This window comes from Aspergillus flavus, chromosome 2 (assembly GCF_009017415.1).
Source record: "Aspergillus flavus chromosome 2, complete sequence".
Classification (NCBI taxonomy): Eukaryota; Fungi; Ascomycota; class Eurotiomycetes; order Eurotiales; family Aspergillaceae; genus Aspergillus; species Aspergillus flavus.
Genome location: NC_092409.1, coordinates 4,325,258 through 4,352,232, shown reverse-complemented (window position 1 = coordinate 4,352,232; position 26,975 = coordinate 4,325,258). Strand labels below are relative to the sequence as shown.

Genomic DNA, 26,975 nt, shown 5'->3' with positions numbered 1-26,975 from the left:
CGGCCCCATCGCCGAGTCTCTGACGACGCCCACACCCGCTGTGCCGCGACCTTCTGGAAGTCTGGAAGGAAGCCTGAGCGAAGGGGAAAAAGCGAAGAAAAAGAAGTCAGTCTCACAAAGCGCACGCCGCTGACCTCTTACCTTTCCGGGGCTGGCATTTCCTACTGGACAGAATTATCTTCAACTGTTTCCATTGCCCTACTTGGACTGAACTAAACCTCACTGTTCTCCAGAGTTATACTTACATTTTGCGCCAACCGATAGGGCCCTTGGATCGGAATTACCCAAAGAACCTCAATCAATCCACTCGTCCTCCACTCTTCTTTCCCACTCCCTGAATTCGTTCCCTCCTTCCATCATCTATCGTCTTCTTCTTCTTCTTCTCTCCTCTTTTTTTTTTTTTTTCCTTTCTTCCTTTCCTTATTGTGACAATCTTATTTTCCTATCTGAACAATCTCATTGACGACTGTCTGCACATTTATCTCCCTTTTTCATTATCCTTCGCCTCCCCAGTCCTCTCTGTGCCGACGTCCCCCTTTGTACAAGTACTCAACCAACCTCATATCTGAACGCACACTTTCGATCTTTCACCTACCCTCGGACTATTGTTCTCGTCTTCTATCGTCTTTTTCTTTGCTTCATCGACTTTTGGTTTTGCTCTTCCAACAGACGGACGCCTTTGGTTGTCGATCATCGACGCGACCGCACGCTGTGCTCTTCTTCACCTTTTTGAGTCTCGTGTCATCATTTTCCCGTGTGGCCCTGCCCGTGGCCCACCATGACGCCCTAAGATTTCCCGCTTCTGGGCCTCGAATTTTGTCGTCCTTGATTTCGGCGAATCTTACATGTGTCGCGATCCCGCGGGGTGCTCCTAATCGGTTTCTATCGGCGGTGATTTTGATAGTGCAGAACAGCACAGCACTAAGCAATTGGCCCACACCAGGTCGTGTTTCGCTCTCGGTCTCTCTATTCTCTCGACCTACTGAACTTTGCCGACCCCAAACGTGAGTGGATCCCATGTACGTGTATGTGGCGATCGTGGTAGACTGCCATCTGGAGGCTTGTGTATGGAACAAGAGACCTGGAAGTCTTGGTAAAAGGAACCAAGTATTGCACTCTGGGCAGGTTGGCAATTGATCAAACCTCTGTGGACAACTACAGCGAACAATCCATTGTTCGAATGCGCACCTGTGGCTGCTTTTCGGTCTCCGGTTCCCTGGCGCAGTATTCATTGATCCTCTCCATACTGGCTTTGCCGTGTCGCCCACATACACTACATCACCAGAACTTTGCATATGGTTGCTGACCCGATAGAACTCCAGAAAGACTAGGGTCGCTGCTCCTTTCCATTTCTCAGTCTCTCCTTTTGAATTTCACCTACCGTCCACCCTCACCTTCTCTATATACTCTGCCAGCCACTCGTTTTTCCCTGTTACATTTCTTCGTTTCCCCGTAATTATTCACGCTGCAACCTACACTATCAACTCGGTGTTAGCCTTATTAGACCGAGTTTGGACTGGGTAGAGTACCGTGTTTTATTTGACCACTCTGTTACTTCTCTTGTCCATCCATCACACTTTGAACTGGAGGAGCTCTAAGCTATGGGTGTGCCGAACCCAGTCGACAGCATGGATGGTGTCGAATGTTCGGCCGTGTATATTGATCGCCGTGTAGTCCAAGAACGGTGGGTGTATCAAAGCCCCACTGATTCCTCAAATACGTCTAGTTCCGATGCCTCTACATTTCCTGACGAACCGGATTCTCTGCGATCAGATGTGGAAGTTCTACTGGGGGTCTGCAAACGGAGTATGTCTTGTGTTTCACCTGGTGCTTCTCGCCGTACCGTTACTGACCGGAGTCTGCGATATAGTTTATCTGTGTAATGTTGGCCCCTCTCTCGCATCCAAACTCGCCGAACTTAGTGACGACGCCATTACGACCTGCACACCTATCTTCGCGTTCTTTGACGTCGATTTATCAGGAGAAGACGCCGGCCTATCGCGTCGGAGGAGTGGCCGGGGCTCATGGCCCGAGGTATCTCCTCCATCTCCGGCGTCGTTGCGTCGCGGCTTCACCTTCTCATCTCAGTCCGAGGGGGCGCACGATCTGAAGTTATTGTCGGGATTGTCAGCCGACATTCAAGTCCAAGAGTCCCCAAACTTAATCGTCCCGGTTGCTGTCTTGCGCTCCTCTGCTCAGCCCCCTAGTAGCGTGCCCGTTGACCCCCAGCGCAACGGGGCGATCCCCGAATTTCAGCAGATATCGAAATGCTTAGATGCGGGAGCCGTCGACGTCTTAGCGTCACCCCTGAGCAAGGCTAGGATGCAGGGCCTTGTAGTCCACGCCTTCCGTGCTCGCAAGTCCGCTTTGAAAGAACAGTCCCGCTTCATGTCCAGAAAAAAGTTGCGCAAGTATTCGTGGGTAGGTGTTCACGATGAGCAGCCCTATGCCTACTTAAGAGAAGCAATGTGAGTTCATCCTGATGGTTCAGCCACCCCTAGCCTCGAATGCAATGCTTACTGTGATGTGTAGGGTGTCGAAGCTTATGAAGGGCATCTGCAATCCCGAAGAGGTGATAGAAGAATTTCAGGATCAGTACGTACTACAGCAGCGCCTATAACACCAACTTGTCTAACACCATTCTAGGAGTGAATTGGATGTGAGCCCAGAACGTGAGGAGCTCATCAAAGAGCAGATCGGAAACTGGAACTTTACCGCTCATGATTTTTCTGATGATGAGCTGGTGTTGGGGGCTTCTGAAATCCTGCACCATGCCTTCACTATGCCAAATCTGGAACAGTGGCAATTAACCCCTGGTAAGTGAATCGTCAAATTCTGTCGAAAATCTTCTGCGATGACTAATTGAGTGCGGTTTCTGTGAATTAGGTGAACTTCGGACGTTCTTGCTTGCGTGTCGTGCATCCTATAACTCCTTTGTTCTCTACCATAACTTTCGACATGCTATTGACGTCCTGCAATCTGTATTTTGTTTCCTCCTTCACATTGGCGCTCTTCCCCCTTATGGGTCGGTTACTCGAGACACTGACTCGAAATCTCCTATTGCTTCCCTTCTCACACCCTTCGATACTCTTACGCTGTTGATATCGGCAATTGGTCATGACGTGGGTCACCCTGGAGTGAATAACTTTTTCCTGGTCAAGCTCAACGCACCGCTGGCACAACTCTACAATGATAACTCAGTGTTGGAGGCATTTCACTGCGCTGCCTTTTCCCAGATCTTGCGCCGCTACTGGCCATCCGCATTTAAGGATAAGCAAATCCGCAAATTGCTGATCAGCGCGATCTTGGCAACAGACATGGGCGTCCACCAGAAGTTCATGGAGCGATTGGGGTCTTTGCAGGAGAAGTTCTATGAGAACGGCCAGACTGTTGATGGATGGAAGCCCCAGGATCTCGATATGTACAAGACTCTTCTTTGTGGTCTACTAATCAAATGCGCCGATATTAGTAACGTGGCGCGGCCGTGGGATGTGGCTGAAAAATGGACCAAGATTCTGCAGGAAGAGTTCGCCAACCAGGGTGAGATGGAAAAGGAGGTTGGCATGGAAACTGCTTTGTTCGGTGGGCCACCAGAACTCGGAAACGTATACAAACTCGCCATAGGTCAGATCGGTTTCATGTCTATATTCGCTCTTCCTCTATTCGAGGGCGTAGCGGATATCTTGCCCGATATGCGATTCACCGTTGAACATATCCGAAACAATCAGTCCAGATGGCATCACCTCGCTGATTTGGAGAAAAGAAAGCAGATCTTGTTAGACGAAAGTGGCCCTGATGACGTGGTATCTCCTTGTACTCAGAGTCCAGCTGTGAGTTTGAAAGGCTTCAAAGGTCTCCGTGCACCGTTAACGACGAGCGGACCGGATACTCCTGCCAAACAATCACCCCCACCCAATGAAAATAGTGGCCGGCGCGAAACGGATTATTTTGGTGCAGTCCACTCGTCCGTGGATTCTGGAACCTCGCGCGGGAGTCTTAACGAGAACACCATTAGTCCTGTCGTCTCTCCGGATACAGCCGGTCCTTCGATGGACATAACTGGAAGTCCTTTGCCCTCCCAAACCCCATCGCGAAAGTCGTCCAACGCTGTGCCAGACCTTACCATGGTCTCCATCGCAGGCGCGTCCCCAGACAGAAACAGGATTCGGACGGACTCCGGAGTATCCAATGGGGCCGCCGACGGCCACTCTTCCCTTGACACGAATCACTCTTCACGGGACCCCACGGTTCTGGCCGCCGTCATTTTCTCTAACTCGCGCGAGGACGATTCACAGGATCATTCGAGCGTCCGCGACAGTACGGGGGATATCACAGGCGAAAGACCGAGCAGTTCACGCAATGGTCCGCAAAACTATCGTCGCCATCACGCCAACACTAATTCATCGGGACGCACATCTGGCCCATCGAACTCTCAGCGGAACAGTTGTACCAGAACCCACAGCATCAGTAACTACAGCAATAACATGACTCCTATTTCTCCTGCGACCAACGCAACCAGTTTCCTTACTGTAGATGACGGTGAGGACAAGGGCTTTAGCCAGGAAAGCAGTAGCAGGAGCGATCGTGAAAGTGATAGGGGCGACGCGCGTCCAGCCTCTTCCAATATTGACCGAGAATCGGAGGGTCGTCCACCACAGTCCAGCCATACTTCCCATTCTCAGTCGGATGAGATGAACAAGAATCATCTTATGGCGCCCGTGAAAGGGAACGGCAATGGCTATTCCAAACAGTCTGCACACCCCCCTGGAAGCCCAAAGCACGACGGCAATGGTCAGCAATGGGATGGGTCCAGCGGCGGAGAGCAGCCATCGCGCAAGTTGTTGAAACGTCGAAGTCGCCTTCGATTAGCATTCTGGAAACGCAAAACCCATCATTCTCACCATCATGAGCTGAGCGGTGAATCATGATGGTATCTCTTCCTCAAGAGGATTTCATCGATCAATGTTCTGTTTGTTTTACATGTTTTCAAGGTGTTTCTGGCTGGGATTCATGTGGATCGATGGGAGGATTGGGTAATGCATTGGCTGATGACTCGGAATTACGATGGAATTGCATGATGTTCACGACCAGCTCGGTTGACATACGAACCCGAGCAACCAAAAAAGAAAAAAGCATGGTTCCCGAGGTAGACGCGCGGGATGGCCCGCAATATTAGCATGTGCATGTTTTGAGTCCTTTCGGATGACATCCCAAATATCTATATCTTGGCGATATTGGCGGTGCTCTCCGCACACCAGCAGTACGTTCGGGCTTTCCGAGCATATCAGTCCCATTTGGGGATGTCGGATGCCCTGTTCAGATGATATCTGAAGTCAGGGTTTAGCCTTGTTTGACTGCAGGGACGCATTAAAACTTTCGAAACCTCTCTTATATATTCTTCTTTTTTTTTTTTTTATCTTATCAACCTTCTAAAGCCCTCGTTCTATCTCTTGTTTCCTTTTTTCGATATTCCCTTTTATTCCATATCATTATCGTTCACTCACTTTGACCATTTTCCTTGTTCTCCTACCTGATTATTTTCTCCCGGATAGGCTTTGGATTGGCGGACATAGAGTCAGGGCGTGGTTTTGGCGTTCTGAGGTTCACCATATGGCTGGACTGTGCCTTTTAATTTCATTTGTGTTTGAAAACACGGGTCTATAGTTGCATTCTTGCTGTTTCTTTTCGTTTCCAGTAGCATGACTGTGGAATATGTCAATGCAGTGATATATATATTCACCCATCTAAGTCGTCGAGCGTGCCCTAGATCGTTCCAACAACCTTGTTTGTAGCGGTGTCACTGTCACCTAGTCTCTCACACAACGCTCTGTGGTATATAACAAGACAGTCTTATAGTAGTTTCGCATGTCTATACATTACAGGTATATCTATCCTTGGGTATCAGATATTCGCCACGCAGTCCAACCTATAACAGCGTTTCCAAACAGACTACCTCTAGCATCTATCCAATACCCACCCATTCAACCCCATCACCGACAATCCTCACACTCTTTCTTCTCCCCATCTACCTTCTCACCCCCCTTTCCCTCACTCGAACTCACCCTAGCAGCACCCCCCTCCTTCACAGACACATTACCAGCCTTCAACGCCCGATCCGTATGCCCCAAATCCCTCGACGGATCAATCACATTCCTCACCAACGACTTGAGCACCTTGACCTCTGCACATTATCAGCATCGCCTCCATACCCTCCCCCTCAAGCAATAGCTAAACCAACAAAGTAACCAATCCACAAACCACAAGATAGGCAACAATATCTAGGTACGTACCAGGAAACCCCCCATTCGTCTTCCGATCCCACAAGATCGTCTCTTGCGTCTCCACCACTTCCGACGAGGAATGATATATCGTTACTGTGAAGATTCCCCCCGTAGCCGGGATGAGCGCTACCTCGCCTAGATCGGTGCTGAATGTTGAGAGGAGCTCTTGGGCGAACTTTTGAAATTGTTAGTTTGGGGTTGAACTTGGTGTTGGGGATACTATATTGGTTTGTGGGATGATTTATGGATCAATTGGTTAGGCTGCGGTTGGGGTTGGATAATTTATAGGGGAGTGTTTGTGATATATTGGTTTTTATTGTTGTGATAGGCGCTTTTGTGATAGTATGAGTCATATCATTATAAGGATGGGTGGGTTATAGGTATGGTAAAAGGGTATGGTAAAAAGGGAAGAGAGGAAAGACCTACATAAGCAGCCCTCAACATCCATTTACATTGTGTGCAGTATTTGATCGTGATGCGTGGGAGGTGTACTTTTTCTGTGGCGACGGATGTCTTTGGCTGGGGCTCCGGGGTTGTCATTTTTTTTTTTTCTTTGGTTAAGTTGGAAGTGTAGACTTTAGTTCCGGCGGCGATGCCTTCGGTTCGTTTCTTTGGTGGGATGTGGTGGTTTGGAGGTGGGGTGGTGATTGATCTATGGTCGGGATTGATATTGATAGAAAGGATGTCAATGGCGGCGGATGATGTCAGCGGCGGGTGGAGTTTGCGAGGACAACTAAAAGAAGAGCTTGAGGCTCTTCTTCGTGTGGATTTCGTCCATGGCGGGCTCTGATTTGTTCACTGGGATCGATTTCTCTTGGTTTTATGCAGCTTGTTTGCTCCGGGGCTGCTGGTACTGGGTCGAATGCTTACGATAGTGCTTACTGCATACGTACAATTGGATTTGTGCATCTTGCGCTGCAGCTCCCGGGATTGGAATCAGTCATGTCGGTATTATAGTTGGTTCGAGACCACCAAATCTATGACACAAGAAGGACCATCAAATCTGACGCCAGGACGTCACATCGTCCCTCCGAGGATTTGTGGTGATTTTCTTTTGGAATCTGAGAGAGGGAAAGGAAACAAGGGAGAAAGAAAAGAAAGAGCCCACACCATCCATAACAGTAGAACATATGAAATATCAAGGACTCAAAGATATCACTGGGAAGAAACGGGCATACTGCCAAGGCTAGAAAGGGAATTTTCAACACATCAAGGCACAAATAGCTCAGAGAGAAAAAAGTAAGAGGAACAAGAAAAAAAAGGAGACGTCGCATATCGAAATGCATCGCGCTCATCAACAGCGGATCCCATGGGCAAGTGCGACCGTACACTGCCCCGTCGTCAGCGTCCGAAGTTCTTGCAAGTCCAGCGCGTGTTCCCTTCGGGGGCTGAGCAGCCTCACGAGCACCCAGAAATCCCGCGCCTCCCCGCTGATCGGTTGTCGGTACGTGGTCCTGGTCGTGGCGAGTGGGTAGCGATGCGACGTTTCCAAAGGTCAAAAGAGGTATTGAGAAGAATAAGATTAGGTAGTAGAAGGTGATGTCGTAGCGTTTGAGGGTACAATGGACCGCTCGGTAGCGAGTCCAGCTTAGTTAATGGCGTGGAATGTCATGGATCCATTACATGACCGTGCAACAGCCTCCCTGCTGTTGAGGGGCGTATGGGTCATCGCGTTTGTCCACCTGGAAGAGGTTGGGTTAGTTTCCCTGACTTTGGATCGATCGCACGAGCTAGATGCGGAGTTCCTCGTGGAGGGGAGAATTGACGTCGCATACCTGACCCCATACGGACGGTACCATAAAGTCGCGAGTGTTGTTGCAGTAATTAATCAGCCTGTTCCAGTCCAGACGGATGGTATCAGTATCCGTCGGTCGCACACGAGGGGTAGACCAAGTGGTAATTGGGGACGACGTACGACATCGCAGCCTCGGACACTTTGACCCGGGGACGGTCCAGGTCTTCCTTCAGACGAGCATTGAGTTCTGTCAATCGTCGATACTTCAAATCGGCCACACTTTGCTTCTTGTTCTTGACATCCCCTCCCGATCGAAGCTCGTAGGCAGGCATCGTGGTAGTTTAAGTTGTTGACTTTTTTTTTTTTTTTTTCTTTTTATATCTTAATCTTTTTTGGGGATCGGAACGATTTGAGGTGCGAATTAACTATATGCGCACACACGGGAAGGGAAGGGGGGGAGTTTGTGTGGGTTGGACCGGTAAGTAGGAAGAGAAGGTGGTCAAGTAAGGTTCGCGCGTCGAGCCGAGTAAGGGGAGAGAAGGCGGACCGACCAAATGGTGGGAGGAAATTAAATTATGAGCGAGAGAACGACTTTCCAATATTACTTGGGGAGGGAAGGGCTCAACGGAGAGAACGACCGAATAGGTTGACCCGGAAATAATTGCTCAAGTGGAAATAAAAGAATAAAGAAGAAAGGAAAAATTAAAAAGGAGCAAAAAGGTGAGTTCCCCCCGAGACAAGGATTAGAACTTGGGAAAGAGTGACAAGTCGAGAGGCTAAGAAAGAGGAGAAAGAAAGGGAAATTAAGAATTGGGTGGTCTGTGAGGCGACCTTTGAACTTTGGTTTTTCGGGGGGAATTTCTCGGATGTTGGTTTTTAATTAACTAACCCAACTCCCCTCGCTCTTTTCTCTCTCTTTGCTCAGCTTTTCTTCTTCCTTGCCCCTGAACCTGGGAAAAATGGAGTAGATTATAACAACTAGTCTAGCTAGTTACTTAGTCTCATTAGTCAGTTTATCTCCCCTCACAAAATATAAAAAATAAAAACAAAAAAGCGGATGATCGATGCCGAAAAAGTAGTAAAGATTGGGAACGGATCATCCGATTGTTTATTCATCGAAGCTCTTAAGAAGAATCACGGAAACTCGTTGGACTAATAGTTCTTCTTATTATGATTCTGTATTACATTCCTCTTTGAATTGTCTCTCGCATTGACAACTTCCATTTCCCCTCACGTGTTCTCAATGTTACCGTACCATACATAACACGTGATGACGGGCCATTGACGGTCGGTTTCGTGGTCTACTCCAGAGGTAATAAATTCATGTCATGGTCATTGCCTGTTCTACAGACAGGATGATGACTTGTACAAAGTACTCGACAGAATCCAGGTACTACCTAGTACCGTACTCCGTACATACTACAAAGTGGTTCTCCCAGCTGACTGATCACGGAGATGGACCCAATCACTCTGGTGGAATGCGACCCCATTGTTCTCCAGCCGGTGTATTGACCGAGTCCGAGCTTTCTTCCAGGATATCAGGATGGTTCCAGACTCACGAACCACCCAGGGCAAAATCACCCCCCATTCCCTCGCAGAAATATAGCCAGGGATTAGACCTTGCTTTTAGTTCCAGCCTAGATTGCATATTTATACCATGACATTGAGGGGATATCACGCGGCGTCGCTCTGACTCCCAGTCGTATCACGTGACTTAGGTCGCTTAACCGAAGTGGGAAGCCCTTCGGCCTGTTTTTTGAAATCTCGCACAACGCCCGCCAAAGCCCAAAGATCCCTCCCCAACCGACGTTGAAGGGCCGTCGCGTGGCAGTGTATTCGCAAATAGGGACTTTATCGCTTTCGACACTTGCTGCCCGCCGTTGTCGAGCGAAACCCACCTTTTTTCGCCCCTCGAACTACAGACGTGTGCCGTTTTACCATAATTCGATAGAAATCGCTTATCCCGAAGCATTCGTCGCCCATCATGCCGCCTCCTCCTCATATCAAGCCCGAAAATGTCCTGAAGGTGAGTGGAACCTTCTGCTGCGATGGACATCGATGCAAAATCACGACGGTCGCGGATAACGGAGATGTCTGATGGAAACTAACGCTGGTGTTTTTACTCGTCTTAGAGGGCGCAGGAACTTATCGCCGTGGGCCAGGCCCCCGCCGCCCTCAATGTCCTTCACGAACATGTCACCTCCAAGAGGACGCGCAGCAGCCCCATCGTGTCGCTGGAACCGGTTATGCTACTTTTCGTCGAGCTGTGCGTGGATCTTCGCAAGGGAAAGGCCGCCAAGGATGGATTGTATCAATATAAGAACATCGCCCAGAACACCAATGTGGCTACTATCGAGGTACGCGGATCATGGGAGACTAGAGGTGGGAATGGTTGTCTGCATAGGGTAGAAGCTTACAGGTTGTGTGTATTTGCAGGTCGTCCTCAAGAAGTTCATCGAACTCGCCGAGAAGAAGGTGACCGAAGCCCAAGCCAAGGCCGATGAGATCCAGTCTTCGTTGGAATCCGCCGCCCCCTCGTCCAACGTGGAGGATTTGGAAGCCATCGAAACCCCCGAGACCATCCTTCTCGCCACTGTTTCTGGTGAGCAGTCCCGTGATCGTACCGACCGCGCTGTCGTGACCCCATGGCTCAAGTTCCTCTGGGAGACCTACCGGACCGTTCTGGAAATCTTGAAGAACAATGCTCGTCTCGAGGTTATGTACCAGACTACCGCCCTCCAGGCCTTCCAGTTCTGCCTGAAGTACACCCGCAAGACGGAATTCCGCAGGCTCTGTGAGCTCCTCCGGAACCATGTGCAGAACGCTGCCAAGTATTCTGCTCAGATGCACGCCATCAACCTGAGCGATCCCGACACTCTTCAGCGCCATTTGGATACCCGTTTCCAGCAGCTGAATGTGGCCGTTGAGTTGGAACTCTGGCAGGAGGCTTTCCGCAGCATTGAGGATATTCACACTCTTCTGAGCCTCAGTAAGCGCCCGGCCAAGAACGTCATGATGGCCAACTACTACGAGAAGCTGGCTCGCATCTTCCTGGTTAGCGAGAACTACCTTTTCCACGCCGCTGCCTGGAGCCGCTACTACAACCTCCTCCGCCAGTCCGCTGCCACCCTCGCTGCCGGTCAGGGTACCAAGAAGGAGAACCCTTCCGTGACTGATGCCGACATGACCAAGGCCGCCTCTTTCGTCCTTCTGTCTGCTCTTGCCATTCCCGTGATTAGCACCTCTCGTTCTCGCGGCGCCTTGGTCGATGTGGATGAGGTCCGCAAGAACAAGAACACTCGCCTCACCAACCTCCTGGGTATGGCCCAGTCTCCCACCCGTGCAGTTCTCTTCAAGGATGCTCTCAACAAGGGTCTGCTGAAGCGTGCTCGCCCTGAAATCCGTGACCTCTACAACATCCTTGAGGTCGACTTCCACCCCCTGTCCATCTGCAAGAAGATTACCCCCATCCTCAAGCAGATTGGCGCTGACCCCGAGATGGAGAAGTACGTTGTACCTCTGCAGCAGGTCATTTTGACCCGTCTCTTCCAGCAGCTGTCTCAGGTCTACGAGTCCGTTTCGCTGAAATTCGTGTACGAGCTGGCCCAGTTCCCTGATCCCTTCCAGGTCACTCCCGCTATGATCGAGAAGTTCATCATGAACGGTTGCAAGAAGGGCGATCTCGCCATCCGGGTGGACCACATCTCGGGTGTCCTTACCTTCGACACCGATGTGTTCTCGTCTGCTAAGGCCCTGCACTCTGGCAGCGCGGCTGGATCTGCGGAAAGCGAGGTGGGCTCGGTGCAGCGCATGCAGAACACCCCTGCTGAGATCGCTCGCCTGCAGCTCACTCGCCTTGCCAAGACTCTCCATGTTTCGTGCATGTATGTCGATCCCTCGTACCACGAGGCTCGTCTGCAAGCCAAGCAGGCGGCCCAGACCCGCGCTGCTGCCGGTGCTGCCAAGGAGCATGAGGAGACCTTGGCTCGCCGTGTTATTATCGACAAGAAGAAGGAGGCCGCCACTGACGCTTTGCAGCGTAAGCAGAGAGAGGAGGAGACCCGCAAGCGGATCCGTACCCAGCAGCTCCAGGAGGCTGAGAAGCAGCGTCTGCTTGATGAACAGCGCGAGCGCGAGAAGAAGCGCATCAAGGATGAGCAGGATCGTATCCGCGAGCAGGAACTCAAGAAGCAGATCGAGGAGCTGAAGAGTGGAGTGAAGGGCATTGACCTCAGTGAAGTTGATCTCAAGGACCTCGATGCTAACCGCCTCCGCGCGATGAAGCTTGCCCAGCTCGAGAAGGAAAAGAACGAGCTCAACGATCGTATTCGCACCACTGGCAAGCGTATTGACCATCTGGAGCGTGCTTTCCGTCGCGAGGAGTTGAAACACATTCCTGCCGACTACGAGGCACAGAAGAAGCGTGATATGGAGCTCTACGAGGCCTTGAAGGCCGAGACCTTGAAGGAGGCCGAGGACAAGCACAAGGAAGCTGTTGCTCTCAAGCACCGTCTCAGCCGTCTGGTACCTGTGTTCAACAACTTCCGCAAGGAGGTCTCCGAGAAGCGTCACGAGGAGTTCGAGAGGCGTCGCAAGGCTGCCGAGAGAGACTTCGAGGCTAAGAAGAAGCAACGTATCAAGGAAGTGCAGGACCGCAGGCGCCGTGAGAGGGCTGAGCGTGAGGAAGCTGAACGCCGCCAGAAGGAGGAAGAGGAACGTATCAAGCGTGAGGAAGAAGAGCGTGCTGCCAAGGAGGAAGAGCGCAGACGTGTTCTGGCTGAGGAGAAGGCTAAGCGCGAAGAAGAGAGAAAGTGAGTTCACAGTTTTTGATCCCTTGTGTCCTACTTTGTCGACGTTGGAGAAATGTTGCTAACCTCACACACAGGAAACTTGATGAGATTGCTCTTAAACAGAAGCAGCGCGAAGAGGAGGCCGAAGCCCGCCGTGCTTCCCGGAAAACTGGTTTCCCAGAGCCGCCCGCTCGTGCAGAGCCTGAACGTACTGCTCCTCGCCTTAACCTGGCTCCTCGCACTGGTGGCGGACCTAGCTGGAGAGAGCGTCAAGCCGCCAAGGAGGCCGCCGGCGGTGCTGCTCCTGAGCCTGCCAAGGAAGAGCCTGCTGCCCAGCCTCCCCGTAGGACCGGTGGCTACGTGCCTCCTCATCTCCGCGGTGCTTCTGCAGCTGCCCCCGCTGCTCCTCCTTCTAGCGGCGCTGCACCAAGCCGCTACGTGCCCCCTAGTGCTCGCGACTCCGGTTCCTCTACTCCCCCCTCTCGTACGCAAACCCCCGCTACTACTTCTGAGGAGCCTAAGAGCGCTGGAAAGTGGGTGCCTCGGTGGAAGCAGCAACAAGGCCAGTAAATAATTCACGTTGTTTGAAAAGTTTCTTGGAATGTTGAGAGGATGTGTTGCTTTTACAATTTCTCCCTTTTTATTTTCTCTCACCCTCATGTTCGCATTGTCCCCTCCACGGTATCACTTACCTTGTTTCTATGATGATCGCTGAGACTCCAGGGACATCTTTTAATTTGGTCCCTAGATAGTCTCTCATGTTCACCAAATGCATTTATGTTCCATTAAATGAAGTCTTCGCCCCCTTCTTTTCTGTCATGCCTGATAGCTACTTGGATGGATAATGCAGAAGCTATGAGTCTCTTTCTTTCACCGTATATGATTTTATCTTCTTTCCGCTTTTGTTGAAACTCTTTCCAATGGGTAATTGGTGGCGTATGATGTCTAATTCATGTTGATTTGACTTGACACTCTTACCTACCTTTTATAGACATGTTGCAGATTTGTGAATTTTCATGTCTATGCCACTCCCAGTAATTGAGTAGCTTACTAAGTCCGGTTATTTTCTTGGGCGAGTAATTTCCGTTGGGTTACTCATGGCATTCTTTGTTTATCTGATGTTTCCTTTTAAACGCCTTACTGTACAAAGCAGAATTAACTGGTAAGAAACAGACCGGTGTAACTGGTAAGAAACAGACCGGTGTAACTAGTAAAGAAAATTATCTCGACCTGCGAAGAGAAAGAACAGGAACAACAAAGAGACTGAATAAGATAAGGTGTTGGATCTAATGGGCCGCGGTTGGTAAGTAAGTACTTCGAATAAAAGAGATAGATAGGGTGTATGTATGTATGTATGTCTGGCTGTCTCATGCTGAATTCAATGTTGAGCATATGATAAGAACAAAGGAATAAGTGCACGACGTGAATGAAGATCTATATACTTAGAAAAGGAATAGTCAAAGTCAAAGTAAAAGGGGGTATGTCGCAGCCTCTAGTATTTAGCGGATCATTCATATGCTGAGGCGGTGTTATCGTGAGAACTTTCATCTGGAAGCAATACTAGGAGTCGCAGATGAGAAAGAATGAAGAACAACAAAAGTCGTGAGTTTGGTTTTAAGCGGCGGCGGCGGCGGCTTCTGCACCGGCAGCTCCGAAGAGTCTCTCCCTCCATTCTCCGCACACGGCTTCGAAGCCGCTGACGACGTCTCCGCACTCGCGCCCGGCTTCCCGGTCTCGGAGACGGCGATCCCAATCGCCTTTCTCAATCCACCGGGTGCCCTCTTCGCGACCTTCTTCTTCACGGCGGAGTTCGGAGACCAATTCGCGCGCAGATCGGAGTCTTCGAGAGGCGGTGGCTGTTAGCTGACGCGATTCATAGAGAGTGTCGCTCAAGCTTTGTAAAGAGAGTGTGATTTCGGATGTTTGCGAGACGAGTGATTGAAGGGAATAGAGGGGGTTAAGAGCGGGCGAGTGAGAGGGTGTTGCGGGTCTTGATGAGTGACGGGACTGGACCGGAAAAGGATAAGGTAGGTTGGGCAAGAGTTCGTCGTCGATCAGAGGGATAAGGGAGTCTATGGCATCTTCGGAGAGAAGAGGGAAAGGAGAGAAAAGGAGAGGATGGGTGAGTGTTTGGAGAGTCCGAGTTTGGTGGGTGAGATGGGAAGTAATGGAAGAGTGTGCTGTGATAAGTCTGTGCGGAGAGGCCGGAATCAGTATAATTACTTCTCAAAAGCAAATCAGCCTGAACGACTAAGACAAGGCCATACCTCATAGCATTATTTTCGATCCCACTCTGTCCACCAAGATCCCGAAGTGCCTCAACAACGCGAGCAATGGCATGATCACTCTCACTCCCATTGTTTTCCAGTCCCCGCCGAGCTAAGCTCTCAACCTCCGCCATCTGCATCTCCAGACTTGGTGAGATGTCCGCAGCTTCCTCTAGGTCCGAGTCAGGGCCGTAGTCTGAACCATCATACTGTGATTCGGTTCGGCGATGTCGATGACCACCATTCCGAGTCTTAGGTTTTGGAGGCTGCAGAGAAGCACGCTCGGACGAGTAACCTGACGACGGTGTCTTGGTTCCCATGTGATAGCCGTCCTCTGAATCGCTGCGATCCATGTGTTGTGTATCCGCAGGGATATGTTCGACCTCCTGTCCTGACGCATACCCATAGCCACCCTCCTCCTGCTCCCAAGCATCAGCCAGTTCGTCGGCAAGGTTTCCCAAGCCACCCCCACCCATATCCGCAGCACTCCCAAAGTCACCCGACATTCTATAATGAGATCCGTTTATGCTTTGCGCATGGTGTCCACGGGCCGGAGATGACGGGGCTGAAAAGCGAGGAGACATCGGCGACCTTGGAGGACTGTGAGAGAAGCCATTTGGAGCATAAGTGCCCGGAGAAATGGGGTCAAAGTCGATGCTGGATTGACTCTGATTATGGCGGTGAGACAGCCTCAGGGGAGATGGTGGGATGGACGGCATGATTCGACCCCAGCCCGTTGAAGAGATAACCGAAAAAGAGAAAGTAGAAAAAGAGAGGATACAGGTGTCACTCGGTAAATGTCTTAATGTAGCGGACCGAACGAGCCGTTGGAAATTGCGGCTGCAAGGGTCCCTCCGATGGTGGCCTCGGAACGTGACCAGGGGGCGGCGCGGAGGGGGGAAAGAAAGTAAAGTAAAAAAGGATGTCAACAATACGCGGTCGACCGCATCACCAGGACGCTTAAGGAAATATATGTACGAAGGAGGGACAGAATTCGAACTCTGTACATCAGAAGCAGACCAGGATATTTATCGGGGACAATGATGCGAGGGAGGGAAAGAATGGAGAGATAGCGTGAAGCGAAATAAGGGAAAGCTGCGTCCGTCCAAATCATCGGCCAGAGCGGCATTTTCCCCGTGACCGCCGAAGCCCCAATTGGGCTGATGGTTTCTTCCCCACGGCGGAGCTTCAATTCAATTACGTTCACGACAATAATTTCCCACCTTATTTCCTTTGTTTCTATAAACAATCACTAATTAACTATTCTTATCCACCCGTTCATATTCACTTGCATACCCTATCGAACACACCGCAATGAGTTCCATCCGGCGCATGTCCCCGACGGACTTACTGTCCCTCAACCTCACGAATCTCGACCCATTAACGGAGAACTATGACCTGGGTTTCTACCTCAATTATCTCATGCGGTGGCCTTCCCTCTTCAGCAGCGTCCAAGACCGCCGGGAAGGCATCGTCGGCTACAGTATGTGGAAGGAAGTGCTTGAATACTTGTTCCATGTCGCCTAGACTTAGAGTCTGGGCCCCACTACATATCGCATATGCATGTCGCTAACGTGGCGCCATTCACATAACAGTCATGGGAAAGACCGAAGAACAACACCCATCAATGCGTCACTCCGAACACTATACTCCCTGGCACGGCCACATCACCGTCTTGACAGTGGCGCCCGCATGGCGTCGGCTTGGCCACGCTCGCCGTCTCACAGAGCGACTCGAGCGTGGATCCGACATCAACGACGCCTGGTTTGTCGACCTGTACGTCCGATCTGGGAATAAGATAGCGGTGGATATGTATAAGGGAATGGGGTGAGTATTCCGCTAGTTAATGCGCATATCGTGAATTTTGCAAGGCTGACGGGGGTTCGTACAACAGATACTCTGTATTCCGGCGCGTGGTGAATTATTATAGCGATGATCCGACAGGGATGTCAGATTCCGGTGAAGATGCATTTGATATGCGGAAACCATGCTCTCGAGATAAGAATCTACAACATGTACGGGAGAATGGGGAGGATTTCCTTGTTAGTCCGGAGGACGTTTCATAGAGTCCCTGGTCTGTTCCGATTTTTAATTGAGTGTGTGCATCTTAAAAAGCTTGGCATATCTTAGCATTTAGGTGTTTCGGTGTTGTCTTTGATTTTCTCTCTCTCTTTTTTGTTGCTCTTGCATTCATGATTCTTCGCCAGTGCTTCGCGCTCTGTTATATAATGTTGGTGTAAATGTGTACAGAATAAAGAAGACTGCAGTGAATGGAACGTATGCTATGGGAATGTTTCTGGCGCTTAGAATATCGTAGCATCAATGGTATTGAGATTCTAGTCTATCTATTTGACATTAAATTATCTATAAAGTGCAAATCTAAATGCAAGTATCTATGAAAGGATGCAACTTTTGTAGGGCCCGAAACTCCAGCCTCTCGGCATAATGCAATGACTTTGTATGTGAGGTATCGTTCGTTCGTTTCGATCAGTTCAACTCGAGGTGTACCGCTAGGGCTTGGCTATGCGACTGGCGTTCTCAATAAATGCCAATTGATTAGTGAGTCCCGAGGTAGTCATGTCCCTCCTCTCTGTTCTGACAACGTGTAGAGAAACAAAAACCCCGAGAAGGAATGCTGATAGCTCTGATCTGGAGCGACTTGCTTTTCCTATCGGGACTAGGCCGAAAAGGGTAAAAACGGCGTTTCCTCATTTGCCCTGTATGCCTGGTAGAAAGAGACATGACACTTGAGTTTAGGCTTTAACAGCAAGATGGAAGCCAGTGCGTGACAGTCTCAGCGCGGCAAAAATTGAAGAAGCTGTGATGAGACAGCAGGCGGTAAAAAGCTGGACACCAAGATACTTATGAGTGCTGTCCAGAATGGCACCGCCAATTGGTGTTCCGATTAACAGTCCGAACGAAGTGGTTGAGAAAACCATACCCAAGCGTGTTCCCAAGTTGCGGATGTCCTTGGTCATGCTAGCCATAACCACCGGTGGTAGCGAAACGAAACCACCGGAAGTGAGACCATATAGAATGGCCAAGACAATGATACCAGGGACGTTGTGCACACCAATCCAAGCAAAGGCAAGAATAGCGGTGGCGGTGGCGGCAGGGGTGAGGACGTTCAAAGGGCCGGCATGGTCGGCAACGAAGTTGGGTAAGACTCGTCCAAAGGTGGACCCGGCGTTCAACATTGCAAGAAGATAAAAACCCAGGTTGGAATCGACAATCCCTGTCTCGATGGCGTAGGACTGAACGTAGAATAAGAAGTTGTAGAAACCCAAAAAGCCCATGAACATAGCGAGGGAAAACATGACAAATTGCGGTTCTTTGTACGCTGAAAGCTGAAACAATTTACGTTTCTCCTTAGGCTGGAAGCGCATTCTCATGAGACAACATGAGATACAGCAGGTTCCGAAACAAAGGAACCCTATTGCACGCGTAGCCCATTCGAACCCAACCCTCTCCTGTAGTTTATTGAACATTATAGGGTAGATCACGCCACCAATGCTGCTTCCCGAAGCAGCCAGTCCATTGGCCAACCCTCTCTTCTTTTGGAAGTACTGAGGTAGGATGGCGACGGAGGGGACAAATAGGCAGCCGGCTGATAATCCGATAACGATTCCTTGTGCGAGGATTAGGTGCCAGAACCTGGAGGATAGACTAGTCATCATAAGGCCAAATGGCAGCCCAAAGGTCCCAAAGGTGACAAGGCCACGGAAATAGCCTGCATCGAATAGGGGACCAGTCACGACTCCGAACAACATGAGAAGGAACGACTGCAAGGATCCAATCCAGGCAATAGAGTCTGAGGACATGTCGGACAAGAAACTCTGTTCGTAGTACGTTTGAAATGCACCCCAGGTGTTGATGACACCCCTAAAACATGATGAAGTTAGCGGGTTGGCCTCTCAAGTAAAGGTTATATTATGTCCCAGTGAATCGCACGGCGTATGCATGGTACATACCAAGAATTAAAGAACAGGAAGAACGAGCCCAGGACTTGCAGCCAGGTAGTCAACCCTGTGTCAAAAGTTGGCTCTTCTTCGGCTTTCCCTCTAGAAGAAGAGTCCGACAAATCGGACGTCTGTTCGCTGCCATTATGAAGATTGTTGCCGGCCCCGGGATCCACGACAATCTTCTCTTCGATATCAGCATCCGTACCCATTTCGACAGCGGCTCACTTGCGGTTAGACAGTCCTCCTGCGAATGCAGAAACACTTAGAAGACACAAGCAAGGACAACAAGGACGGGAGGGTGAGATAGACACGCACAACGAGGCTGTGGTCAAATTGGGTAAGGCGCTATTCGACAAAGTCTGGCAGACTAGTAGTAATGATACCCCAAAAAGATAAGCGAAGAGAAAACGACAGTGGTCTGAGACCGGAAAAGCGGAGATTTATACATTGGCATTACAATTTCTCAGCGGCTTTTGTCTCAGCGGGCCGATACCAGGCTAAGCTCGCGCACCAGGTTAAACCTAGGGCCGGTGGAGACTTTCGGGGAGGATGGTCCACAATCATGGGTCCCATCCTTCAAGAAAAACGGAAAAGTTGCGAAAAAGCAGCCTAGAACAGAGAATTTTGTTAGTGACCCATCGGTGGAATGCACCCTACTGGCTAGCGACTAAATTACCAAGTACACACTACACAGGGCGTCAGGCATTTCACGGCGCATTGCCGACGGTGACTGCGATATCCCGATGCTGAATCTTCAATCCTGATGTATCAACTGCAAAGCTACCCCAAGTATTTCGAATGCCCAACACCTGAGCTTCAGACCGATGGTGACTGAGACTTGTAGTTTCATGGGGTCGCATCATTGGCTCAAGGAAGAGTGCTCGGCAGTCACCGCATCAAACGTCTAGCCGAGTAGTGCGGCGACGTGCCGATTATCCAGCGGGGAAGGAGGCCATATTATTAATCTATGTCACATTCAATCTTCCAAGGGAAGATCTTCCAGTAATCTTGGCTGTCTCGGTATCAGTTGACTCGGCCCATATAATCGTATATCGGCCTAAAAAAGGAGGTGGACGAAATTAAGGTCCTTTCCATGAGTCACGACCCAGTGGAGTCTGCGGAGTTCCCATTTCGACTCCGAGCAATAACCATTATTGAGCCGGAGAAGCTCTAAATCTCCACGTGGGGGATGTCGATTGATATCTGCATGAAGGCCATTATCGTCCGTCTGGCAACCAGGGACCTCCGGACAATACTAAAGCAGCGATGTAACGAGGTCTACTGTATCAGAATGTGGGGGAACTTTAAAAGATCCTTGATCGCCTGTTCATCTCCTTTTGCATCGTTTGACAAGGATCTGATCCGGCACTGGAAAATCCTTCTCCCGGTGCAGACCCTAAAACGGTTTCAATCAATGTACGTAGTTTGCTCCTGAGTTCTGTCATCTCCCTCTCTCTATACCTGGTTCCATGTCTCCACTACATCTTACGTTAGGGTAACTTTATCAAGCTTGGCTCTGCGTCCGCGTCAAAGCCAAGCCGCGGTGTATGACCTAAACCACCGACACTGACTGCATCAGTCCTGAGTTATGTATGGTAGACTAGATAGAGACGGTTTGGGCTGCCCAACCAATATAATACGGCTGTCAGACCCATCATTGATGGGATATAGTGTGTAGAAGCTGTCAAGAATAGAAGTGTATGATGCTTTCCGAAATTGGACACTGCGATGCCCTTCAGGAACCTTCAACCATTTGGGGTGGAATCACCTATATCAAAACACGTGAAGCGTAAAAGCCAATCCTTCTGAGTGAATACCCACAGGGCTTGCAATGACTCTGAAGCCTGGTTCCGGTAATCTCATACAACGAGCACTGTGCAAACAGTAATGGCTCGTCCTGAGGTACACAGGTAATGTGTAGAAATAGTTGGAAGACTTTCGTAAATATAGCAAACTGGTCATCATAATCCGGATGATAGATGTAAATGCGCGTCTAAGATTATTTATAGTAGCATGGCAGGATCCTATGGAAAGCAACATTGTCAACATCAAAACTATTTTCTTTTTCTATATTGAAATAGACTGTACTGCGTTATCGTTTTTGAGGTTTTTCTCCCTTCCCAGTGACCTAGGCTGGCTAGCCATTACGGTCCGCTTTCCTACTCCAAAACTCCAAACGCTATGCTGCACACAAGGAATGAAAGAACGTACATGATAATAGAAAGAGCCCAATTTCCAATACACAGCCACCCATTCCATATTTTTATTCAGAGTAATTCTTCGCATGTCCAGTCCTCGTACCTATATGAGAGACACAATAATTAGACCTGACTCTGGGAGGCTAGAGGATCAAGATGCCGCTTACCATCCATCAGGCAGGTACCGTCTCACAATGAGGGGGATTTTCTTCTGGTTCAGTTCCTTGATGGCGATCTGCAAAGGATCTGTCTCTCCTTCGAGATCCACAAGCACAGGAGCGTTCATACTAGAAATGTGTCAGAACAACAGCCCCCGACGTTCGGGAAAATACTGGTCATGACCCACCTGATTTGCAAGGCCCTGGTGCCCAAAACACGCGCCCGCTCATATTTGGTCATGTAGGGGGTTGTCGTGCGCTGGTCGTTCGGCACCTTTCTTTCCCGCACTTGCTCCATCACTTTCCCCGAGTATCCGGCGCTGGGGTCGCCCGAAACGACAACACGATCTCCATTGACTGCGGGAGTGTAGTGATCCTCTCCGTATGCTTCTGCGCCTTCCACGCCCTCAATGTCCTCGGGGTTCAAGAAGTCTTCGGGCTCATTGTCATCGTAGTCCTGACCGGCGTCGAAGTCATAGCTAGAAAAGTGTTAAACCAGAAGAACTTCTATTGAAACAACTATCGGCAAAGAGATCATGTTTGGCGCATCCTCTTCTCTTTGCGCTAGCTGTAGGTTGCTGTGGAGAAATGGCTTCTTACTTATCCTCGTCACCGTGGTCACCGTAGTCAGACATTGTGCCTGTTTAAAAGCAAAGGAACGGGGGAAAGATGGAGAACAAGTGCCACACAAGCGAATGAAAAGCCAACACGAAGTCCCGGGCGATTTGGAGTGAAGCGATTGATGTTGCGACGGAGCTTCCGAGTGAAGAATTCGATATCGCGACTCTAGAAAGGCGGCGGAAAAGTTCCTTAGGCACTAGTCCCTTTGGGGAGTCTAACCTCACCGCTTTAACAGCTTTTTCCGGCAAAATTTAACGATAAGCGATCTTAGATAAAATTTTATCATTGTTTTCAACTGTCGCTCTTTGATCAGTTTATTGTCTTGGATGAAACCATAGGCTTGGGGGCAGTAACCCTGGTGTTCCTGAGCTATGGGTCAAAAAAGAAAAGCTTCAAAAGGCTTTGATACACCCAAGAAGATCCTCAAGCAGACGGCGCTGGATGATACCGGTAAGGAAGCTCCCTTGCGACCTTTAAAATCTTTGGAGAAAGACTAAGCATTATTCAATTGATGTAGACCCGATCTATGAGGAAGCTCATTCCGACTACGACTACGAATCATCAGATGAAGGGAGTATAGATAGCAATAGCCTCCATGAAACCCCGGCAACTCCCATATCAACGATCTCAGCCAGGTACCCTTCCGAGCTAAAGACTCACCGCTGCCCTTTCGACGGATGCACAAAGGCCTTCAATCGCCCAGCTCGCCTCCAGGAGCATCTTCGTTCGCATAATAACGAAAGGCTCTTCAAATGTACACACGATAACTGCGATAAGACATTTTTGCGAGCTTCGCATTTGAACCATCATATCAAGAGCGCTCACACCGGAGTACGAGATTACGTATGTGACCGACCGGGGTGTGGGAAGAGCTTTGTAACTGGGTCCCGTCTTCGTCGTCATCTAGCTGCCCATGATGGAAAAGAAAAGTACCGTTGTACAGAATACCCCCCTTGCAATGAAACCTTTCGAAAGCACTCGACCCTCCAGAAGCATATAACGACCGTCCACTTGAAGCGAAAACCATTCCAATGTCCGAATATTGACCCAAGCACTGGTCAACAATGCTCTATGGCTTTTGACACAGCTGGTCACCTGCGAGCACATGAGAGTCGAGTTCATACGGAAAAGCGGTTCAGCTGCACAGAGTGTTCGCAGCATATGGAAGTAACCGACCCGTCCTCAAATAATCCTTCGGCTGGCATGTCTGCAGTGACTTTTCCTACCTATGCTCTTCTTCAGGCTCACATCAAAACTGCCCATCCCCCACAATGCCCTAACTGTTCTATCACATGCTCGACAGCCCGTGAACTACGTCGGCATCTTGAAGTCGCACACGGCGATGTAAGTCTCGAAGAACGGAAAGTGTTCCCGTGTGTAGTCCCTGGGTGTGATCGAAGCTTCACGAAGAAGGGGAACCTGACGGTCCATATCAGGACCGTCCATCAAGGCGAGAAACGGTTTGTCTGTGGCGAGACAGATCTCTCGGGCTCCAAAAGGGTAGCGGGGTGGAATGGCGATGGGTGTGGAAAACGATATGGAAGCAAACTCGCTCTCGAAGAACATATTCGTACCGCACATCTTGGTTGCCTGAATGCTAAAGCTGAACGACGACAACGTCTTGGTCTGGGTAAAGGACAGCAGAATGCTCAAAATAGACCTACTGGTATATCAGCGCTGGCCGCTCTGACGGGTGAGGGCTACGCCGAGGAAACAGGTCGCCGTATTTCGTGTTTCTTTGACACTTGCGCGCACCGCTTTCACCGCAACTATGATCTTTGGGTGCATATGGGCAGCAAACACAGCTGCACAGAGGACGAGATCCGCGATATGTTCATGCAGCGAGCATTGTTGGCTGAAGACTCGGAGCCTATCACCGGTGACATGCTTGGAATCTACGGCCTAGAGTTTGACAACGATGACCCCTCTTATGAACCGTATATACTAGGGGAAGCCTCGGGTGCGAGCGCAGACCTGAGCGCAAAGGACGAAAATACCCTCGCGGGCCTGAACCTACAAGAATTCCCTAGTACCCTGGAATTCGACTCCAACTTTATGATGCAAGATGTTAATTCGAAGACATCAAATGCTGATGATATGGCGATGATTGACCCTTTACTAGCATATAATATGATGGACGCATAGAGATTCCCTACAAACATTTCGGTTTCTTCTTATCGGCAATATATGGCGACGTCTTTTTTTCCTTCTATTTATCACTTTCTTCTCATTCTTTTACTATTTTCTTTGCGCATATGATACCACAGAAGTACCTCGCAGACTAGTGCAGATAATGAAGTATATGCCACTTTACCTCTCAAAGCATGAACCCAATGCAGCCAATTTAGGTCATAAAAAATAAACCCATAACACTCTTCATCTTTCTATATCCCGCGTAATCTGTACAAACTTCAGTTCTTAACAGCCAAGTCTCAAGTGAGCAGAAAACATACAGAGACATCGAGCTGCAAAAATCATTAGCATACACAAGCCCCAATAACTCCCGCCAAAGAAACAGTTTTCGTACCTTTCCATGTCAATCATAGCCATGCTATATTGACTCCTAGTGAGTAGGTACTTTTGGAGTATATGTTCTCGAAACTGAAAGGTATAAGCGGGAAATGGGAGGGAAAGTGAAAGGAACAAGACATATCTAGTCTAATGAGTTAAATTTTGGCCCATTTTTTTTTATTCTTCACAATATGTTGATGATTGGATTCAGGACCAGTTACGGTCCTTTTTATGGAACAACGTTTGTTCTCCTTTGACAATGGGAATAGTAGGACCTGTTCTGGCTGCTGAGAAAATAATGAACTGTGAACGCCCAAAGTTGAATTGAAGAGGGAGAAGAGCTGGAGAAAAGATTTCTGCAGAAAATCGAATGAGATGGCGAGAAGAGAGGCGAAGACAGCAGGAAGCGCAATAGACAAGAACATGAAATTACAGTAAACAACCCTGAATCAACTAACCATCATTCATAAAACATTGGTTGTGTATGTACTTCAAGAAGGCCCAGCTCGAGAGGCTAAATATTCTCCATATCCCTTTTTAAGAAAAGAAGAAGTTTTTATTCGTTTCTGTGCTAGCAGGATCGTGATGTGCAATACCCCAGTCTCACCATCTCTCTGGGGCTTTGTAGTGTGTCCTAAGGCTTCTTGCCGTGCATTGATGTAGCCTGCTTGATGAGAGGGCGCTCATGAGCTTCTGCCAAGGTGATTCGTTCTATTGCTCGGGTTAGGGCAGGGACTGTGGCTGGAAGGTGTGTTGGCTGAGGAGCCTCAATCCTGCCTATCTAGTCAGAGGTGATGGATGTCAGTTAGACTATTCTAATTTGAGGGGAAGTTATCACGAGTAACTTACCATCCCACTTCCAAGGACATGCCTCCCCCTTGGGCGAACATCCACCGGAGACGAAGTCCCAGCCAAGCTTCCCTGGATCGCAACAGTCTGTTCGAGTGTACGCATCTCTTTACGAAAAGAACGGCGAGGCGGCGGGGCATCTGCGAGCTTGAAGTTCTCATCAGACCCTTTGTAGAAAGACACGTTCCCGACAAGATCAGCTGTCAAACTCTGGTTAGATCGCCACACATCACCAAAGTAGTCCGGGTTGCAGCGGGACAAGGCCTCGTCACGGTAGGGGAAAGGTGTAGAGCGACGTGATCGAACCCCATCTACCGAGATTCTGATCTGAGTAAGATGTAGCAAGTAGGAAATGTAACTGTCATTGGCCCTCGCGGACGGTTTGTGGACGGTGAAGTGTCTGGCGATATCGCAGAAGAGATGTACAGCAGCTAATCCTCTCGCCACGCTCAGCCATAGGGCCGTTTTGAGCATCAGGTTGAGAGACACATTGTTGGAATCCTCAGATGGCCAGTGAGCCAAATCCCCCGGTTCCGCTTCTTCGGCAGAGGCACGAGGGGTTTTCGGCGACGATGGTGGCAGCCACCCAGATGCGCGCGCTTTCGCTGGGTCCGATCTTGCCAGGTGGTTTTTGTAGTACTGATGAAACACGGTAAGCTCGATATCGGACTCTGAAAAGCCATCCCAGCTCAGGGAAGCCCTGCACGCGCGGAGTCGAATGTCTCTCATACTCATCATTGCTGCCCGGGCCTGGGATACAGGAAGAGGGCTGTAAATGGTTTCTAAGCAGGTTGTCAGCCTGGTGCTCTAAGTTAGCAGGGGTCTGCTTACTTACTGTGCTCGTCTTTTGACTTGATTGCTCCCAGGATGTCTTGCTTGAACTCCTCAATGACTTTCACAGAGGCCTCAAGTTGCTGACACACCTTCACAATATGCGGATATCTGGAGTTCATCCAGTATACACGCGCAGCATCCTCTCCACGCAAAGGCGCCAACAGTTTTCTCAGCATCTCGAACTCGGCGCCGAAGAATGTCTCGTCCGTGATACTCGTATCATCGGGGAAAGTGATCGCCCAACGTTTATAACGCTCACGAATCCAATTCTCCAAATTTGCCTGAATGCCCTGCATCTTACCACAGTTCTCGAGCAGAATGATTGATAAATGAGCATACGATCCGGGGAAAAGGTTGTCAGACAGCAAAGGAAGACTGTCCATGACCTCTCTGGGAAAGGAACCGGGGTCAAAGCCTTTGGTGAACTGCTGCATCAGCTCTTCCACTCTCCTTTTTTCGGTATCGGTGATCTCTTTCGCTTTCTCGTCCAACAATCCATAGCCATGTGTATTCATCGGAATTTCAATGGCCGAGGCGGAGTTATCCTCTTCAGAATGCTCCGGAGGGGGCGTAGGGCAAAGCCTGAACAGCTCCATGTTGCATTCCCAATAAAATACTCGATGGAAATTGAATTCAGGACCCAAAGTATCACGTTTTGCTATGCTTTAATAAAAGCAAGCCAAGAAACAGTAGAGTGCATGGAACCAGCACAGGTTAGTATTGGAAGAATTAGGCAGCGTTCTCAGTGATTACCTAGATAGTGGATCTA

The 26,975-nt window shown here is 49.5% G+C and overlaps 10 protein-coding genes across 10 annotated transcripts; 4 read left to right on the top strand and 6 right to left on the bottom strand.

Annotated features, from left to right (window-relative positions):
* Nucleotides 1–1,601: 1,601 nt before the first annotated feature.
* pdeH lies at nucleotides 1,602–4,928 on the top strand (the record flags this gene model as incomplete). Its single annotated transcript, XM_041290043.1, has 5 exons — nucleotides 1,602–1,806; nucleotides 1,871–2,468; nucleotides 2,533–2,595; nucleotides 2,647–2,816; nucleotides 2,887–4,928. The coding sequence occupies 5 exons, from the start codon at nucleotides 1,602–1,604 to the stop codon at nucleotides 4,926–4,928; spliced, it is 3,078 nt and encodes a 1,025-aa protein (XP_041143228.1).
* A 1,062-nt stretch (nucleotides 4,929–5,990) lies between these two features.
* Nucleotides 5,991–6,821, bottom strand: F9C07_2376 (Rdx family-domain-containing protein; the record flags this gene model as incomplete). The annotated part of the gene is made up of 3 exons (XM_041290030.1): nucleotides 5,991–6,181; nucleotides 6,291–6,456; nucleotides 6,708–6,821. 3 exons carry the CDS (start codon nucleotides 6,819–6,821, stop codon nucleotides 5,991–5,993), a joined length of 471 nt encoding a protein of 156 aa, XP_041143227.1.
* Nucleotides 6,822–7,900: 1,079 nt separating this feature from the next.
* Nucleotides 7,901–8,348, bottom strand: F9C07_2226235 (guanine nucleotide-binding protein subunit gamma; the record flags this gene model as incomplete). Its single annotated transcript, XM_041290029.2, has 3 exons — nucleotides 7,901–7,963; nucleotides 8,057–8,114; nucleotides 8,197–8,348. 3 exons carry the CDS (start codon nucleotides 8,346–8,348, stop codon nucleotides 7,901–7,903), a joined length of 273 nt encoding a protein of 90 aa, XP_041143226.2.
* A 1,765-nt stretch (nucleotides 8,349–10,113) lies between these two features.
* F9C07_2378 (putative eukaryotic translation initiation factor 3 subunit EifCa) lies at nucleotides 10,114–13,376 on the top strand (the record flags this gene model as incomplete). Its single annotated transcript, XM_071510949.1, has 3 exons — nucleotides 10,114–10,407; nucleotides 10,453–12,827; nucleotides 12,902–13,376. The coding sequence occupies 3 exons, from the start codon at nucleotides 10,114–10,116 to the stop codon at nucleotides 13,374–13,376; spliced, it is 3,144 nt and encodes a 1,047-aa protein (XP_071363934.1).
* A 567-nt stretch (nucleotides 13,377–13,943) lies between these two features.
* F9C07_1293951 (uncharacterized protein) lies at nucleotides 13,944–15,895 on the bottom strand. Its single transcript, XM_041290028.2, has 2 exons — nucleotides 15,074–15,895; nucleotides 13,944–14,997 (listed from the first exon to the last, which is right to left on the bottom strand). Exons 1-2 carry the CDS (start codon nucleotides 15,790–15,792, stop codon nucleotides 14,421–14,423), a joined length of 1,296 nt encoding a protein of 431 aa, XP_041143224.1. The 5' UTR covers nucleotides 15,793–15,895; the 3' UTR covers nucleotides 13,944–14,420.
* A 492-nt stretch (nucleotides 15,896–16,387) lies between these two features.
* F9C07_2380 (uncharacterized protein) lies at nucleotides 16,388–17,139 on the top strand (the record flags this gene model as incomplete). Its single annotated transcript, XM_041290041.1, has 3 exons — nucleotides 16,388–16,556; nucleotides 16,669–16,900; nucleotides 16,968–17,139. The coding sequence occupies 3 exons, from the start codon at nucleotides 16,388–16,390 to the stop codon at nucleotides 17,137–17,139; spliced, it is 573 nt and encodes a 190-aa protein (XP_041143223.1).
* A 235-nt stretch (nucleotides 17,140–17,374) lies between these two features.
* On the bottom strand, nucleotides 17,375–19,645 carry F9C07_2130793 (major facilitator superfamily domain-containing protein). The gene is made up of 3 exons (XM_041290027.2): nucleotides 19,351–19,645; nucleotides 19,045–19,214; nucleotides 17,375–18,955 (listed from the first exon to the last, which is right to left on the bottom strand). Exon 3 carries the CDS (start codon nucleotides 18,892–18,894, stop codon nucleotides 17,827–17,829), a length of 1,068 nt encoding a protein of 355 aa, XP_041143222.2. The 5' UTR covers nucleotides 18,895–18,955; nucleotides 19,045–19,214; nucleotides 19,351–19,645; the 3' UTR covers nucleotides 17,375–17,826.
* Nucleotides 19,646–21,102: 1,457 nt separating this feature from the next.
* F9C07_2382 (DNA-directed RNA polymerases I, II, and III subunit RPABC2) lies at nucleotides 21,103–22,155 on the bottom strand. Its single transcript, XM_041290026.2, has 4 exons — nucleotides 21,992–22,155; nucleotides 21,580–21,870; nucleotides 21,401–21,520; nucleotides 21,103–21,336 (listed from the first exon to the last, which is right to left on the bottom strand). The coding sequence occupies exons 1-4, from the start codon at nucleotides 22,024–22,026 to the stop codon at nucleotides 21,303–21,305; spliced, it is 480 nt and encodes a 159-aa protein (XP_041143221.1). The 5' UTR covers nucleotides 22,027–22,155; the 3' UTR covers nucleotides 21,103–21,302.
* An 11-nt stretch (nucleotides 22,156–22,166) lies between these two features.
* F9C07_1290496 (uncharacterized protein) lies at nucleotides 22,167–24,757 on the top strand. The gene is made up of 2 exons (XM_041290040.2): nucleotides 22,167–22,462; nucleotides 22,530–24,757. Exons 1-2 carry the CDS (start codon nucleotides 22,384–22,386, stop codon nucleotides 24,155–24,157), a joined length of 1,707 nt encoding a protein of 568 aa, XP_041143220.1. The 5' UTR covers nucleotides 22,167–22,383; the 3' UTR covers nucleotides 24,158–24,757.
* Nucleotides 24,758–25,157: 400 nt separating this feature from the next.
* F9C07_2384 (uncharacterized protein) lies at nucleotides 25,158–26,802 on the bottom strand (the record flags this gene model as incomplete). The annotated part of the gene is made up of 3 exons (XM_041290025.1): nucleotides 25,158–25,304; nucleotides 25,373–26,154; nucleotides 26,208–26,802. 3 exons carry the CDS (start codon nucleotides 26,800–26,802, stop codon nucleotides 25,158–25,160), a joined length of 1,524 nt encoding a protein of 507 aa, XP_041143219.1.
* Between the last annotated feature and the right edge of the window lie 173 nt (nucleotides 26,803–26,975).